The sequence below is a fragment of the Lacerta agilis genome, chromosome 7, assembly GCF_009819535.1.
Source record: "Lacerta agilis isolate rLacAgi1 chromosome 7, rLacAgi1.pri, whole genome shotgun sequence".
In the NCBI taxonomy this organism is placed as follows: domain Eukaryota; kingdom Metazoa; phylum Chordata; class Lepidosauria; order Squamata; family Lacertidae; genus Lacerta; species Lacerta agilis.
The window spans coordinates 51888460-51905267 of record NC_046318.1 but is presented as its reverse complement, the minus strand read 5'-3'; the positions used below and the strand labels follow the sequence as shown (position 1 = coordinate 51905267).

Genomic DNA, 16808 nt, shown 5'->3' with positions numbered 1-16808 from the left:
TCCCTTGCATCTCTCTCTCAACAGAAGTCATCATACAGAGTGACCAAAGCAGTTTCTGTGCCAAAATTGGGCATAAACCCCAACTGAATTTGCACATTTACGACCCAGCAGCAGCAGCAATATAAGCAACCACACCTAATGTTGATATAATCTAACATACATGTTATACATTAAGGATGCATAACTGGAAATGCCTTAGAGAAAGGGAGAAAACATTTCCCTTTTATGGATCAGAGTGTCTTGATGACAGAAAACAAAATAGGAAATTCTTTCCAGTAGCACCTTAGAGACCAACTGAGTTTGTTCTTGGTATGAGCTTTCGTGTGCATGCACACTTCTTCAGATGGTCTCTAAGGTGCTACTGGAAAGAATTTCCTATTTTGTTTCGACTATGGCAGACCAACACGGCTACCCACCTGTAATTGATGACAGAAAATGATTGTTGTTTGTTGCTTTGATCAGAGGGACTTGGTGCCACTTTTTATGTAATCTGTCTTGTCAAGGCTGTATTGCTTTGGAAGCTATATTTTGTACAATCGGGGCAAAGTACTGGCAAAAAGCACAGAACAAGCACAGGACCCTTCAGTTACAACGAAATGAACCAGATCTTCACAAGACTTAATTTACAAAGACTGTAATTTGACTTCAAGATGCTCTTGATCAAATTGGAGGATGGTAATGGCACTATTTTTTCCTGTTCCCGACCTGTCAATACCATTCTGTTGAAATTCTAAAATGACACTTAGGGATTTGATTGCTATTGAGTTTAGTACCTGCTAACTTCACATCAAAGCTGAGGTTAAAAATTTCAGAGCAACCATGATATCAACTAGTTTTTACCACTTCAAGAAATTGCAACTTCTCTGAGGTACTGTTAAGGTGGAGGGGCAAATTTCAAGCCTAGGGTATCATTAGGAAATGAATTGAAGACAAAATTGACAATATGATAATACAAACCTATGGGCTACATTGGGAATACTACATACAGCTCTGGTTGCCACATCTCAAAAGGGATACTGTAGAACTTGGAAAAGGTGCAGGAATTATCATAATTATCAACTGGCTGTGGCAATTCCTGATGAGGAAAAGTTGCAGTATTGTGTCACCTGGCTTCCCAATGTGAAGGGAGGCAGATAAGGGTGATTATGTCAGAGCAGTGGTTGCAGTGGTATAGCCAATCCACTACCCACCCTGAAATCCCCACTGCTTCACCTCTCTCCATCTTGGTTCCTGGAAGTGAGCACTGCATTAAGAAACCAGGTAAGCAATGCCACCCTGCCCCACCCCTCCCCACTGGCTGCTACTGGGCTGCGTACTATCTCCAGTATTGGAGATGCCCTGCCTTTAAACACCAGTTGCTGGGGAACAACGTTGGGAGATCACTACTGCATTGTGGGTTTCCCATAGACTGACCACTGTAGGAAACAGGACACTGGACTAGATAGGACTTTGGTCTACTGCAGCAGGGCTCTATTTATGTTTTCATGCCATGGTTCTCAACTTTGTTTAACCATGGATGATTTGAACATTGCTGGTGGTTATTGTAGACCCTGCTGTAGGAATTGCAATATGTGTACTATATGCTGTAGGCTTTCCAACTGTATCCCCCCCTTCCTTTCTTTTTCATTATTACAGTTAACCTTGCTTATAATTCAAACAGTACTACAATATAAGAAACAAAGGAAGCAATAAAAACGTGATCATTTCCCAAACCAGCAGCAGAAATGCAATGCTTACACATTTCTGTTTACTGTGCGTCCATTGCATTTCTGCTGCTGGTTTAGGAAGCAGCATATACAAGATGTTAGTAAAATCCACATCTATCCTGCCATTTCTTATGAATTACTGAGTTTTGATGCATTTCCCCCAAAGCAATTTTGATCCGAATTGAGGGAAAAAACAATCTAGCTTTGTTTAAAGGTGGCAATCTATACACAGCCATGGGGAGCTGAACTCCTAGGGGCTGAGAACTTTTGGGCCCCCCAATATTTTGGGAGGAAGGGGCCACCCCCTGCAATGTTCAAAGCAGGCAGAGGAGGCCAAGTGCAGAGCCAAGTACAGTGTGGCTTCTTGCCATGGAGAGGAAGGAGCAGGGAAAGCAGCCCCCAGCTGGTGGCGGAGACAGGAGAAGTAGCAGTCACTGCCCATTGAAGCAGTGCTGCCACCACATCTGGCTCCACTCCCTGGCTCCTCCTGACGTCCTGACATCATACGCATGACTTCGGGATGTCACACGGATGTTGGCCACCCCTTTCTACCTTAGAAGTTGGCACCTCTGACACAGCTGCTATCTTTCATCCTAACCAACCCCACAGAGGCGTTGTGAGGATCCTTGGAAGGGCTTCTCGTAGCTGCCCAGAGCAACTTGGATGAAGAGTGGGATATAAATGGAATTGTTGGGAGCTGCTGGGGCTCCAACCAGGGCAGTTTCCTCATGTGGTGAGCCACTGAACTGCAAGATGGAAGTCGCAACATCTGCCTAAGCAGTGAAGTACTCTTGGGTCCTTGGATTGACTTCACCCACCCATGCCAGTCACTGGATCCTTCTGGACAGGAAGGAATACTGTACATAAGAGGATGCCCTGCTCCATTTGAGACTTGTTTTAGCGGACTTCCGGTTAGGTGCCGGGTAATGGCGGACGGGAGTTGAGAAGCTCCGGTTCCCCGGTGGGCTATAGGGGTTCCCGTGCCTGCGCCACGGACCCCTTAAAACCACGGGAAGAGCGTCCCGTGGACTCCGGACTCGTGGGTCCCAGACGTGTCATCTCCGCTCCCGATCGACCCTCGTAAGGGGGGAGAACGGGTGAACGGAGCGCTGACACGGGACTGAAGAGTCGGCTGCCCCTGAGGAACGAAGCAGCGATTTCGCCTTTCCTGAGCATCTGGCACTTCCTAACTTGGACTACAGTAGAGACTCTGTAAGTAAACTTGCTTTTCTTGTTGGAATTAAGACTTTTGAAAACTTTTGAAAACTTACAGAGAAACTTCAAAAGGAAGCCCGCTCCCTTTGAACTGCTGATAGAGCGAGGTAGCGGCAAGAGCGCTAAGCCGCGGCTAACGGGAAAAAGTTTTGCTAACTCTGCTGAACTTCGTAAAAGTGATTTTAAAGTTGTTTAAATTGTTCACAAAGACTTAAAACTGAGAATGGTAACTGAAGAAGACACTGCTTCACCCTCTGGATAGGATTCCGGGTCAGTAAGCAGGCAGCGTAATTTGTTGCCATTTCCTACCCTTGGATTGTTATTTTTTGCAACTGTTTCCAGAGAGAGACTGAATAAACTTTTTTGTGGCTGTCTGCAGCCCAGGAAACATTGTGGACTTGGTGGATACACTATATAAAATTTTATTGTTGCCTTGGACTGTTGGATATTAATTTCTTCTTGACTTTTGAGAGACTTTAGAACTTTAAACTTTAAGGACCCTTGCCTATTTTTTTGGAGTGCTAGAACTGGTTGAAACTGCCTGGGTTGCCTGGGACTTTTGGCTCAGCTCTGTTGCCTCTTTGTTATCTGAATAGAAGTGCTGGCCACCTGGTGTTGACTTTTGGGACTGTTGGCTTTCTACTGTGAATGTCTGGGACAATTACTAAAACTGGTGTGACCTTGAGATTGCAGCTGCAAAGTGAACAAGATATGCAAGAAAGCACAAGAGCTAAAACACAACAAAGAAAGAGTTCCTGTTCTTTAACTACACAAGAACAAATGGCCCAGGCTATTGAGAAACTAACTTCAAGTATTGCAGAAATTACAGAAGGACTGAAAAAAGTTTCTGAGGATGTGAAACAGACACAATCCTAAGTAAACTCTGTTAATTCAACAGTAAACTCTGCAACGGAGAAACTACAAGCAGAAATAAAAGAATCCTCTCAAAGACTTGAAGCATCTATTGGTCAAATTGAACAAAACGTGAGGAAAAATAGAGAAGAAATTAATAAAGTTGCTCAGGAAGTAACTGTCTTAAAAAAGGAGACAGAGGAAATTAAAGTAGTAAAAGAGAAAATTCGGACAGTGGAGCAGAAGTTAGACAATATTGACCTGGAGAATATAGAAAAAATTGGATCCAGGCAGAGAAGTGTGGAAGAGTCTCTCGCGTTTCTGCAACTACAACAGAGGGAAGGAAACATCCGTCTCAGGGCCTTACCAGAATTGGAGGAAGGAAGCCTAAAGGACTATATTGTAACTCAATTCTCAACATTTTGGCATCTGAAAGAAGAAGACGTCTCAGCACTCATAGTGAAGGCCTTCAGATTTGGCACAAAAGGAAAGAAAAGCTCCAAGACGGTGAGCGACTGTCTTATTGTGTTGAACAACAGATACCAAAGAGATTACATCTTGGACCTGCACTACAAGAACAATCTAGTGGTACAGCAGAACAGAGTTGTGCTTTTTAAAGACATCCCCAAATTTTTCCTGGATAAAAGAGCATCCTATAACGACCTAACAACCGAGCTAAGAAGAAGGAATATCTCCTTTAGCTGGGAATTTCCAGAAGGACTGACTTTTATGTTCAAAGAAAAAAGAATCAGGATAAGATCTCCGGCTGATAAGCAAAAGTTTCTAGACAAACATTTGGAAGACTTTAAGGGTTCTGCTTTGGACCCAGCGTATATGTACCGACTACCTGGGGTGTTTCCACCTCCAGGGTTACCAGGAGAGCTTCCACCACCAGGAACAGGAGACCCAAGAGATTCAGAAAAAGACAAGAAAGACCTAGCTACAGGAGGATCAGATTAAAGACTCAAAATGGCTCTAAAATTGATGACATGGAATGTTCGGGGACTAAACCAGAGACCAAAGAGACACAGAGTGTTTTATAGTTTGGAAAAAAAGAATCTAGACATAATATGTCTACAGGAGACCCATGTGGTTCGACGACATAGAAGAATTCTACAAAACAAAAAACTAGGTCAAGAATTTATATCATCGGATAAAGTCAAGAAGAGAGGAGTGGTAATATATGCAAAAGAGAAATACAGCCCAAGACAGCTATTTAAAGATGAAGAAGGGAGGTACATTGCAATTGAAATTAAAGTACAAGGCGAAAAATTCCTGATTCTGGGACTTTATGCACCCAATGATAGTAAGTCAATTTTTTATAAAAAGATCCATGATCTGCTGTTGGAATATTTGGATTACAAATTAATATGCCTTGGAGATTTTAATGGGGCAGTTTCCACATTAATGGATAGATCCCAGAGGACTAAATTAACAAATGAGGGGAAACTGCCAAAGACTTTTTTCGAAATGGTTGATAATTTAAATTTGGTGGATGCTTGGAGGCTAAGAAACCCTATGGAAACAGAGGCAACTTTTTTTAGTGAACCTCAGAAGTCATGGTCGAGAATAGATTACATTTGGATATCGAATGAATTGACACCGAAACTATGTAAAGCAGAAATTGGCCCTAAAACATATTCAGACCATAATCCTGTACAAGCAAATCTAAAACTAATTTCCAAGGACTCTTTTAGATGGAGAATGGATGACACCTTGATGAGAGATACCAAGCTAGTAGAAAGGGCAGAAAAAAAGATGAAGGAGTATTTCCAATTTAATTTAAATTCAGAGGTGGAAAAGAGGACTGTTTGGGATGCAAGCAAGGCAGTAATGAGAGGGTTCCTGATAAGTGAAAAGGCAAAAAAGAAGAGACAACAAAACGCAGAAATGGAAAGACTTTTGAAATTAATCCAAGGGAAAGAGAAAGAACTAAGAGGATACCCTAAGAACCAAAAAATACAAAAAGAAATAAAATACTTGCAATCCCAATACGCTAAAATCATAAATCAAGATATCGAATGGAAGATCAAAATGATGAAACAGAGATCCTTCGAGTCAGCAAATAAATGTGGAAAACTACTAGCTTGGCAATTAAAGAAAAGACAAAAAGCAAATATCATCAACAATTTGGTAGTAAATGGAAAGATGGTGGAGAATCCAGAGGAAATTAGATGGCATTTTCAAAGGTTTTATAAACAACTGTACAAGGAGGAGAAGATAGATGAAATAGAGATTGACCAATTTCTGGAGAAAAATGGATTGCAAAAAGTCCCAGAAGATAAATCAAGAATACTCAACCACCCTATTTCGACACAAGAGATTGAAGAAGCAATTAATAATATGCAGATAGGAAAGGCCCCAGGACCAGATGGTCTGACTGCAAAATATTACAAATGTTTGAAAGACTGGCTATCACAGCCTTTAAAAGAAGTTTGCAATAAAATACTAGAAGGAGATAGGGCACCAGAGACATGGAAAGAGGCCTATATCACACTGATCCCGAAACTAGATACAGATAAGACTAATATGAAAAATTATCGTCCAATTTCTTTGTTAAATGTGGACTATAAGATTTTTGCGAATGTCATGGCTACAAGATTAAAAAGAGTGCTCAAGGAATATATACATAAAGATCAAGCAGGTTTTTTACCAGGTAGACAACTAAATAACAATACTAGAATCGTCGTGGACATCTTAGAGAAACTGGAAAAAAACATAAATATAGACGCAGCACTGATGTTTATAGATGCAGAAAAAGCCTTTGACAATATTTCTTGGACATTTATGAAGAAAAATCTGGAAAGAATGGCAGTTGGACAACGATTTTTGAATGGCATCAATGCCATTTACACAGAACAAAAAGCAAAAATTATAATCAACAGTGTGATATCGGAGGAGATTAGAGTGGAAAAAGGAACAAGACAAGGGTGCCCTATCTCCCCTTTATTATTCATTACGGTCCTGGAGGTTCTTCTAAATATGTTACGAAAAGAGAACCAGATTAAAGGAATAAGGGTGGGAGAGAAGGAATACAAGGTACGTGCCTTTGCAGATGATTTAATGTTATCCCTACAAGACCCTGAAAGCAGTGTCCCCAAAGCATTGGAATTAATTGAGAAGTATGGGCAGGTAGCCGGCTTCAAACTCAACAAACAGAAGACCAAAGTGTTGACTAAAAATATGAAAACAGAACAAATACAAGAGCTACAAGAATCTACTGGCCTCAATTTTGCTAAGAAAGTAAAATATCTAGGGATCAATCTCACTGCAAAAAACCTGAACCTGTATAAGGACAATTATGAGAAGCTGTGGACCGAGATAAAAAAGGACTTAGAGATATGGACAAGATTGAAACTCTCACTGATGGGCAGAATAGCTGCGGTGAAGATGAATGTCTTACCAAGGATGCTGTTTTTATTTCAAGCCATTCCAATTTTAGATAAGCTGGACTGTTTTAAAACATGGCAAAAGGACCTATCAAAATTTATATGGCAGGGAAAAAAGCCTAGAATCAAATTTAAGATTTTAACGGACTCTAAAGAGAGAGGAGGCTTTGCTCTGCCGGACTTAAGGATCTATTTCGAAGCGGCGGCCTTTTGCTGGTTGAAAGATTGGTTTAAACTGGAAAATACTGACGTTCTAGATTTGGAAGGCTTTGATAACATGTTTGGCTGGCACGCATATCTTTGGTATGACAAGGCTAAGGTCCACAAGACTTTTAAAAATCACATTGTCAGAAAAGCCTTGTACCAGGTTTGGGTGAGATATAAAGACTTGTTAGAGAGAAAGACTCCTAGATGGATTTCACCGGTGGAGGCCAAGGCTTACAAGAGACCTAATATGTCTGCAAGATGGTTAAGATATGCAGATATATTGCAGCAAGAAGGTGAATCGTTTAAATTGAAAGGTTATGACCAGGTAAAAAGCGAGGTCACCGACTGGCTGCAATATCATCAAATTCATGAGATTTTTAAAGCAGACAAGAAGATTGGTTTTCAAGTCGAAAAATCAAAACTGGAAACAGAGCTAATAGAATCGAACTCAAAAAATCTTTCCAAAATGTATAATTTGTTGCTAGAGTGGCATACGAAGGATGAAATGGTTAAATCAACAATGATAGATTGGGCAAAGGATGTGGGTCATAATATCATGTTAGAGGACTGGGAAAGACTGTGGAAGGAAGGTATCAAATTTACAGCTTGTAATAACTTAAGAGAAAACATTATGAAAATGTTATATAGATGGTACTTAACACCAGTCAAGATTGCTAAGATGAACCCGTCAATGACCAACTTGTGTTGGAAGTGTAAATCAGTGGAAGGTACCTTTTATCATATGTGGTGGACATGCCCAAGGGTCAAAGCCTTCTGGGATAAGATTTACAATGAACTCAAAAAGGTAATGAAAATTACCTTTAGTAAGAAACCAGAGGCTTTCCTTTTGAGCATGTCCAACGAACAGATACCCAGTCAAGACAGAGTATTTTTTATGTATGCCACAACAGCAGCTAGAATTTTACTGGCAAGAAATTGGAAGGGTGAAGAGATTCCAACGGTGGAAGAATGGCAGATGAAGTTAATGGACTTTATGGAGCTTGCTGAACTGACCGCGAGAATCCGAGACCAGAGGGAGGAGAAGGTGTCGAAGGATTGGAAGAAATTTAAGGACTACTTAGTTAATGGTGTAAAATTGAATATTTGAGCAGAATTAGCTGTTGAACAGGCTTTAGCTAGATAAATTTAAGTTAAAGTTTTGGTAAGAATTTTATAGTATAAGATATAAATAAGAATGTCTGAAGATTTTAAGAATAGATTAAGAATCATGTTTTTAGTAAAGGAATCTAAGGACAAATAAGATGGTTAATAGTTATGAAAGTAGATATATAGCTACCTAAAGTATATTGGATTAACAATGCAGTGGAGGGTGTGGGGGAAGTCCCCCTATGCTTAGAAGATAAAATAAGAATGAGATAAAGATTAGTGTTTAGACAGGTTTGTATGTGTTTTTCTTATGTTTATTGTGTTATTGTTTGATTTGTTTATTGTTTATTGTATTTTGTATTTTTAGTGTATTGGTGTATGTTTTGTTTTCTTTATATATGCATATGGAAAAATAATAAAATCTTTAAAAAAAAAAAAAGAGAGACTTGTTTTAGCAACATGATCTGCTTGAATTTTTGTGTGCTCTAAAATTGGGCTGAAATATTCAGAGAACAAGGAGCGAGTAAGGAAGCACTGTGAGCTGATGATTCCAAGAAATGGATGGAGCATACAATTGTTCTCTATATCTGATTGACCTGCTGCTTAGTAAAAGTGCACATGCAATTTGCCTCTACTAATACTTGCATACTGGTAAATGAACCAAATATTACGAATGTGCTATATGTCCCCTGTGTTCCCTCTCCTTAAGAAAGCCAAAACTCAGGTAGTGCTTCCCCTAAAACTTCTCACAGCTCTGGAAGGTGGGAGCATTTGAAAAGGCAATAGCTTTAAATATGAATCAGACATATTAAGCTAGTGTTTTCTCATTAAAGTTATCCTATCATGTGTGATGTCTTCTATTATTGCTCTCCTAGGATGTAAACAGAAGCCATCAAAACCAACTTCTCATAGCCACAATGTCTTTAATAATTTATTATTTGCGGTTAAACCCTCCATGAGTTAACACTTTGCGTTATTTATAGCTTAAACCAAGCAGTGGTTTTGTACCGCAAAAGAAACAAAGGAGACTGCTGATTGATCTGAATGGTAATGAACCAAGTTCGTTTAGTTACACTGCCAGAGTTCTCCAGATTGCAGCTTTGGCTTGAAGTTTGAAGGAGGCAGAGAAGTGCAGAGGGCAGAATGCAAGACAGGCTGTGAAACTGAACAAACCGGAAAAAACTGTTGTGGAAAGTGGTTTTTTCCTCATCTCGGGAATTGTTCTCTTAATCAGGCATTCTTTATGCAAATATCACTGTTCATGTTCATGCAAAAGGGCAATCATTTATTTATTTTTAACCTTTGGGGCAATATTGAATTTTTCAGGGCTTTCAGGCAGAGTAGAACCTTGATTCTCCAAAACTGTCCCAGTTTTTAATTTATTTTTTAACATTTGATCTTTCACACTAGTCTTGGTTTGTCCATTTCTAGGAACAGTTTGGATTCAAATAATGCTGCAAACTGACTTCAGAGAGGATCTCTGTTTAAAAAAAAACAAAAAACCCTTTGAACCAAGTTGACTCACTTGGTTGAGGAGGTAGATCAGTTTCTAGTCCAAACTCAGTTCCCCATATATACTGATACACATCTATCATGACTGGTAGTAACTGATAGCCTTGTCCTCCAAGAATTTGCCTAATCTTCTTTTAAAGTCACCACAGTTGGTTGCTATCACTGCCTCTTGTGGGAGCAAGTTCCATATTTCCATAGGTCACAGTCTTCTTCACTATACTGAGATGATGCAACCTTTATGTCTCCTTCTCTTTCACCAATGTGTAAGTGGCTTCCATAGAAGTGTGAAAGCAGGGTTGGTACGATACACTTTGTGTTTGAAAATGAATAATAGAAATATGCTGGCCTACATAGAAAACACCATTTGCCATCTCATTTCAACAATCTAGGGCAATCTCAAACCACTTCTTCTTTCCCTTATACAATTTGTAAAGAATTAGTTATGTCATCATGATAAAATTGATTTGAGATTGCAGCAGAGAGCTAGAAATGCTTAGCATCAAAATGCGGACTCAAAATCCAGAGGTTTATTCAAAGCTTTTCTATTAAATTATAAGTTGTTGCCTCTGTTACATTGAGTTGCATTTTATTGACCACATCCTAAATATTTCTGATTTGCTTTTGTAACTTAAAAAAAATAATCAACAGTGAAGCCATCCGTCAATAGGAGCAGCAAAATATCAGTTGTCTAAAAGCCTGACAAAATAGATTTGGCTTGCAGAGGTTCCTAAATATAAGCCAAGATAGGCTAAACCAGATTTCTTTAGGTGAATGGGGCCACAACCAAACAGTCCCTGCCTCGAATCTTAGCAATAGCAGGAAGTCAAGGAACAATCAAAGACAGCTGTTCAGAACGGGAAGAAAGACTGTCCCAAGCCAAGAGCTGTGGCCTTGGTAACAGTAAGACTACCATTTGTTTCAACACAGATGGCATATGGGAAGGATATATTTGGTCAAAGTATTATCCATAAATCCAGCTTTTTCTGTCATTCATTAGGCCATTTCTCAGGACCACTAATATGAGCCCATTTTATGTTTCCACTGAAGTCACTACACTACATCAGCTGAAAGGTGTAGAATTGCCATGTTCACAGGCAGCACACCACTGACCAAATGCTTGCTTGGGTGTTTGTGTAATCATTCAGTTAATTAATTAAATGCATTTATAACCTGCCTTTCTCCCAAGTTGGCACTCAACTGTTGCAATACTATATTCAATCCAAAAGGATTCTTTCTGCTTTTCTCATGCATTTCTCCTGATGCATAGTATTTAGGGGGATGAATTTGAACCTAATACAGTGGTACCTTGGTTCTTAAACGTAATCCATTCCGGAAGTCTGTCCGGCTGCCAAAAAGTTAGAAAACCAAGGCGCAGCTTCCAATTGGCGCAGGCACCCTGAAAACAATAGCTGACAGCTGCATCGGGTGTTCGGCTTCCGAAAAATGTTCAAAACACTTACTCAGGGGCATAGGAGTGGGGGCAGTCTGCCCTGGGTGTCATCCCAGAGTGGGATGACAAAATCCCCCCGGGCAGATTGCCCCGCCCCCATGGGCAGATCGCCCCACCACCGGGTGCATGGCATGTGTGCTGCTCCGGGTGCCCGAGCAGCTAGCTCCGCTGCTGCACTTACTTCCGGGTTTTTGGTGTTCAGGAGCCGAAATGTTCGAGTGCCAAGGCATTCAAGAATCAAGGTTCCACTGTATAGTAAGAGTTTGGGGGACATCTGCTCTAGGGGAGGAATTCAATGCCATGCTCTTCTGCTCATTTTGTCAGAGCAAGCATTTCAGCTTGTCAGATAAAACAATCCCCCTTCTCCCCCCCACATGCTATTTGAGGTGTTCTCCCGACCCTCCAAAGTGGATTTGGGAGAGGCGGGGGAAGAGGGGTACGCATTATGCTTGTGGGAGTCCTTGCACTGGCTTCCACTAGTGTGCCAGATTTGTTGAATTGGGGTTCCATTTTTATTTTATTTTTAAATGGAATTCTTATTGGATCCATTTTAAACTGTAAGTGGTCAGATGACAGCTCATTTAGATTTGTAGCTCACACACAGGGAGAAAGTCTATAAAATGATTTTTGGATCTTTGCAGGCCATATGATTCATAAGCTTGTGAACTTGGTGCAAATGACACTAAGAATGAACTCCTTCCATTCCTTTAAAAGTGGAAGTTTTGTCATCATTGAGATAGGAATGGAAGAACAGTCTATTCCAAGACATGATTGGCCCCTCTTGACCTGCATGAAGGAAGAAACTTGAATGAATGTTCATGATCTGAAAGTCACCATAGGGTAAGAACAAAAAAATAGTTATACAGTGGTACCTCAGGTTACATACGCTTCAGGTTACAAACTCTGCTAACCCAGAAATAACGCTTCAGGTTAAGAACTTTGCTTCAGGATAAGAACAGAAATCGTGCTCTGGCGGCGCAGCGGCAGCGGGAGGCCCCATTAGCTAAAGTGGTGCTTCAGGTTAAGAACAGTTTCAGGTTAAGAACAGACCTCCGGAATGAATTAAGTTCATAACCAGAGGTACCACTGTATAGCATTTATTTTTATCAAAAAATAAAATAAAATAGAAACTTGTCCTATGAGCATTCCCTTAGAGGTATTTTCAGTAGTGCTCAGTTTCCTTATCCTGGTACTTGTCAGTTAAGAAGTGATACACTGATTTTCTAATACTTATAAAATGCAGGGCTCAGGTAAATGTCAGGTTTTTGTTATTGTTGTTTAAGTGTTTTCTGGTTGAACTCCATATAACAGTTACCTGGGAATAAGTCTCATTGAACTCAGCGAGACTTACTTCTGAACAGACATGTGTAGAGTTGGGAATTCGCTTTCTTTCCTCCCCATTCTGAACACAGAACTTCCCTCTTCAGAATACTTCAAGAGCATCTACAACACCTGAGCCAAGCAATGCACTCTGTTGGAATTTGCCAGGATGGTGTTTAGCAGTTTGCTCTTGAATTCCCTTGTTCTGGATTATGTGGGGAAACATTACGGAGGATTGTTTACATCAGTGTTCAATTGTAACCACACTTACATGAAAGTAAGCCCCACTGAACTCAGTGGGACTTACTTTTCAGTATACATTATTAGGGTTGTGCTATTGGCTTCTGAGATCTCTTAGTCTTTCCCTCTCTCCTAGTTTAGTGAGATACCTCCTTGTCACAGCTGTCGGGTAGGGGGAAGCATAAGGAGCCATCTGTCTGTCTATGCCACTGAGGACTGTACAAAAGCAGGACAGCAGCATCTGTCTTAAGGGACCAACAATAACTGTCACAACTTGGGCCAAAGGCCCCTACAGACAGGGAAAGACAAGAGATTATAAGCACATTGCATGCTCCCTTAAACTGCTTTCTCCATATGCTTCTGCCACTGGCCTGTTAGAACTACCTGTGATTCATGCAGCAGGACAGGGACAGGTTTAATTTGGATTGAATCAAGTGCATTATCTCATATCTCCTAGATTATCCACCTGCACCCCTTCACATGTCATTGCACCAGTCTATTGTTCAGCTTAAAGCTCTCTTTTCTAACCCACAAGAAATTAATATGATGAACTGAAAAATGCAATTGTTTGAAGTGTAATTGGTCTGAACTAATGACTTCAATCTGTCATATGTAACTTCTGTGCTGATGCTGCTGACAACAGTCTTGGCAGCCCTGCATTTAATAGCATATTGCAGAAATAAAAGATGGTCAATGAGGGTTTGCAAAGCTCTTTTACCACTAACATGCGGGAAGCTGGAAAGGAATGGCAATTATTTCTTGGCAATGCCTTGTAACTTCATTTTACCAGCCACTTACTGGCCTGTATTAAACGCCAAAGATTATCGCTGAAATGTATGGGAACATTTAAAAATATCCTTCTATTTTGACAGAAGGATGTGCTGGCAATCACACTTCCCAAATTAGAACATCTTTGCAAGCATGTGAGTTTGTCTTGATCAATATCTTTTAAAAGAATTTACACTGATTTTTGTAATCTCACATAGCAGTAATGCTCTGCCCTTTAAATCTGAGTCTCTGTACACTTGCAGTTAAGTGTCTGACATTTACAACTCTTGGGTTAATAAAGCAGAATTTATGGGCACCAGCTGGTATGGAAAGATTGGTTGTGAGCAAAGACGCATTCATCTCCCTTGATTCCTTAGATTATTCAGTTTAGAAGTCTCCACTTTTGTGATCACATTGCATTTACCAGCATTATGGCATAAAGAACAACAACACACACACACGGTCTTGTAACTGTGGCCACAGTTATCATATCACATATCAAGACATGGCCAACTGTGTAATATAATAGGCACTGAAGCACTTCCTGCAAATATTTTTGTTTGAAGCCTGCTATATTACAGGAAATATATCTGAAGCAAAAAGGAAGGAAATTCTTCATGCACAACTTTGACTATCAGATTCATCAGATCAACTCAGGATTTGAAAACAATTCAAAATAATTATTTCCCCCCCCATGTGTGTTGCTATTAACAATCAGTTAATGGTTTGTGTATTATTATTATTTTTTTAAAAGATAAGTACGCTATCTACATTTACCTACTCTGATCCCAGTTGGCTGCAAAAAGCAAAAGTATCTTCCTGCCGTAGTGATCACGGTTTTCCAGCACTCCTGGGAATCCATCAGTCAGAGCTCGTTTGATCCCAGGATCATCAGCCTTAAAATTTTTGAACATATCCAGGTTCAGCTGACGGTACTGGAAGTACTGAGCCAGTAATCTGAAGGCATCTGCTTGGTGAAACTTTCTGGCTCGGAGAAACCTCAGGATGAAGGCATCATCTGTACGTAAAAACCCAATGTCAGGCCTTGTGATGATCATGTCCCTGACCTGCTGGATGTCCTGGTGCAAAACATCTGGGTTTTCATTGAGTTCAAGGCGGGCTTTCTCTATCGTCTCTGGGCTGAGACCAGCATGTAAATGGGTCATCTTTGCAAAAGTCTTTTTTCGAAATCCTTAACTTCAGCAATTTGCTTTAGAAGATATTCTGGTCCCATTCAACTAACAGTCTGTGGTGATCCATCCAAGTGCAACTTGTATTATATTTTGTAATATATTGAAGAATACAATGATGAAGGGTTTTCCATACCCATCCAAGGACTCTCACATTCAGTTCATATCCTTAGAGATCCATCCGTAGAAATGAATCACTCGTATCATCATCATTCTCTGAAAAATACATATATAACAACCACAGATTATATTTGTTTGTAAACAGACTGAACACATTTCTAAGCATGTGTATTTCCCCCTTTTTCTTTAAATTGCTACTGCAGATCTGATTAAAATTTAAAGACCCAAACAGTTTTAGAATGAGCTACTTAGTACAATGCTATCATTATATATCTTGCATACATAATATAGAAGCCTCGTGAACACAGCTTGATGAATTTATAATTGAACTGAGCCTTTAGCAATGCTGAAATTGCGCTGATTTAACATTATATTACAATTCTTTATTTAATCAGAATACAAATAACAATGGCACTGAGAGCACAGTCAATGTCTTCCCAGATAAAGTTGAGCCAGTTTCCCTTAAGGAAGGCCCCTTTTGGGCCAACCTCAAGAAATGATGCCCCAAATAGTGACAGTTCCTTACTTATTAGTTGGCGCTCCACTCCAGATGAGCCCACCTTTCCAAGTAGCCTCAGGGCAGCTTCACATATTAAAAAGGAGTCACCACCAGTCAATGACAATTTTTCTGAGGCACATGCCAGTAGTGGGTGGGGCCAGAGGCAGCAAGAGTCCAGAGTGGGCAGAGTAATCGATGTGAATCTTGCTATTATATATTAAGCTGCTTTTCAGCCATGAGAAAGCCAGAGGTTTTGGCACACATCTACACATCTCCCCATTCCCCTGTCCTTCATTCAGGCAAGCAAAAAAGCATGATTGTAGTTCAAGGATACAGTCCAGTGAGGCAAAAGCACTTCGGCAGGGCACAGAGAGAAGGGTGGCCTGGGAAGAGTCTTGAGGGCCCTACACATGATCTACAAATTTCACATGTCGGCTGTACAAATTTCACCAGCCGAATATGCAAGAGCCATTGCACACCTGGTTTAACTTCTTTGCCCAATTACTGCTCCTAATTTTTTTAACCCACCTCCCACTGTTACACTGGTGCCTGCTGTGGCAAACATGCAAAACACAAAAAGCAGACCATCAGCCTTACAGGTTATTCCTGTTCCCTGTGCTGGCCTAGATACTAAAATGGATGGAGAGGTTTGGTTTGGTTTGGTTTGGTTTGGTTTGGTAAAGCTGAGAAGAACTAGTTTTGTGCTACATCCTTTACTGCATAGATGGAGGAGCATTTTTCTGCCTGATGGCAACCTTCTCTCAGGGACTGGGAGTACCAGAGGAAAAAGTGGGCAGAAGAATGGATCCGATTCTTCCTTTGTACAGAAGGCTACATTCCAGCCGCAGAAAAAAGTGCTGCTACATATATGCTCCAGCACACATTTCACCCTCTGTCCAGCCAATCAAGCAGTTCAAGGGCACATGCCAGCCTGGAAAAGCACTTGGCTGGCCAGAGAGGTGTGGAGGACCCTACTTGGCCAAGTGTGAGGTCTCACTCCCTGGTGTAATGCAGTGTTTTTGCCACTTTTATAAAGTAATAGGAGATGTGTGCTCCAGCACTGGAGACCGGTGCTCCAAAATAAAGGCCGCAAAATTGCCAAGACTTTCTGCAATGGGCACAGGATGTGGTAGCTGTGCATTTCGGCTTGCAAGAGGAAACGATCCCCTCTCTGCTCCCCCTGCATGCTTCCACCCACAAGTCCGTTTAGGGGGTGGGACACATGTGGGGGAG

The 16808-nt window shown here is 40.6% G+C and overlaps 1 protein-coding gene across 1 annotated transcript in view; it reads right to left on the bottom strand.

Moving 5' to 3' along the window:
- Positions 1-15168, bottom strand: part of CLVS1 (clavesin 1) — a 60334-nt gene extending 45166 nt beyond the window's left edge. Inside the window, exon 1 of the mRNA XM_033155292.1 lies at positions 14544-15168. Coding sequence (XP_033011183.1) covers positions 14544-14932 — 389 coding nt within the window. The 5' untranslated portion in view covers positions 14933-15168. The remainder of the gene's footprint in view (positions 1-14543) is intronic.
- Positions 15169-16808: the final 1640 nt, after the last annotated feature.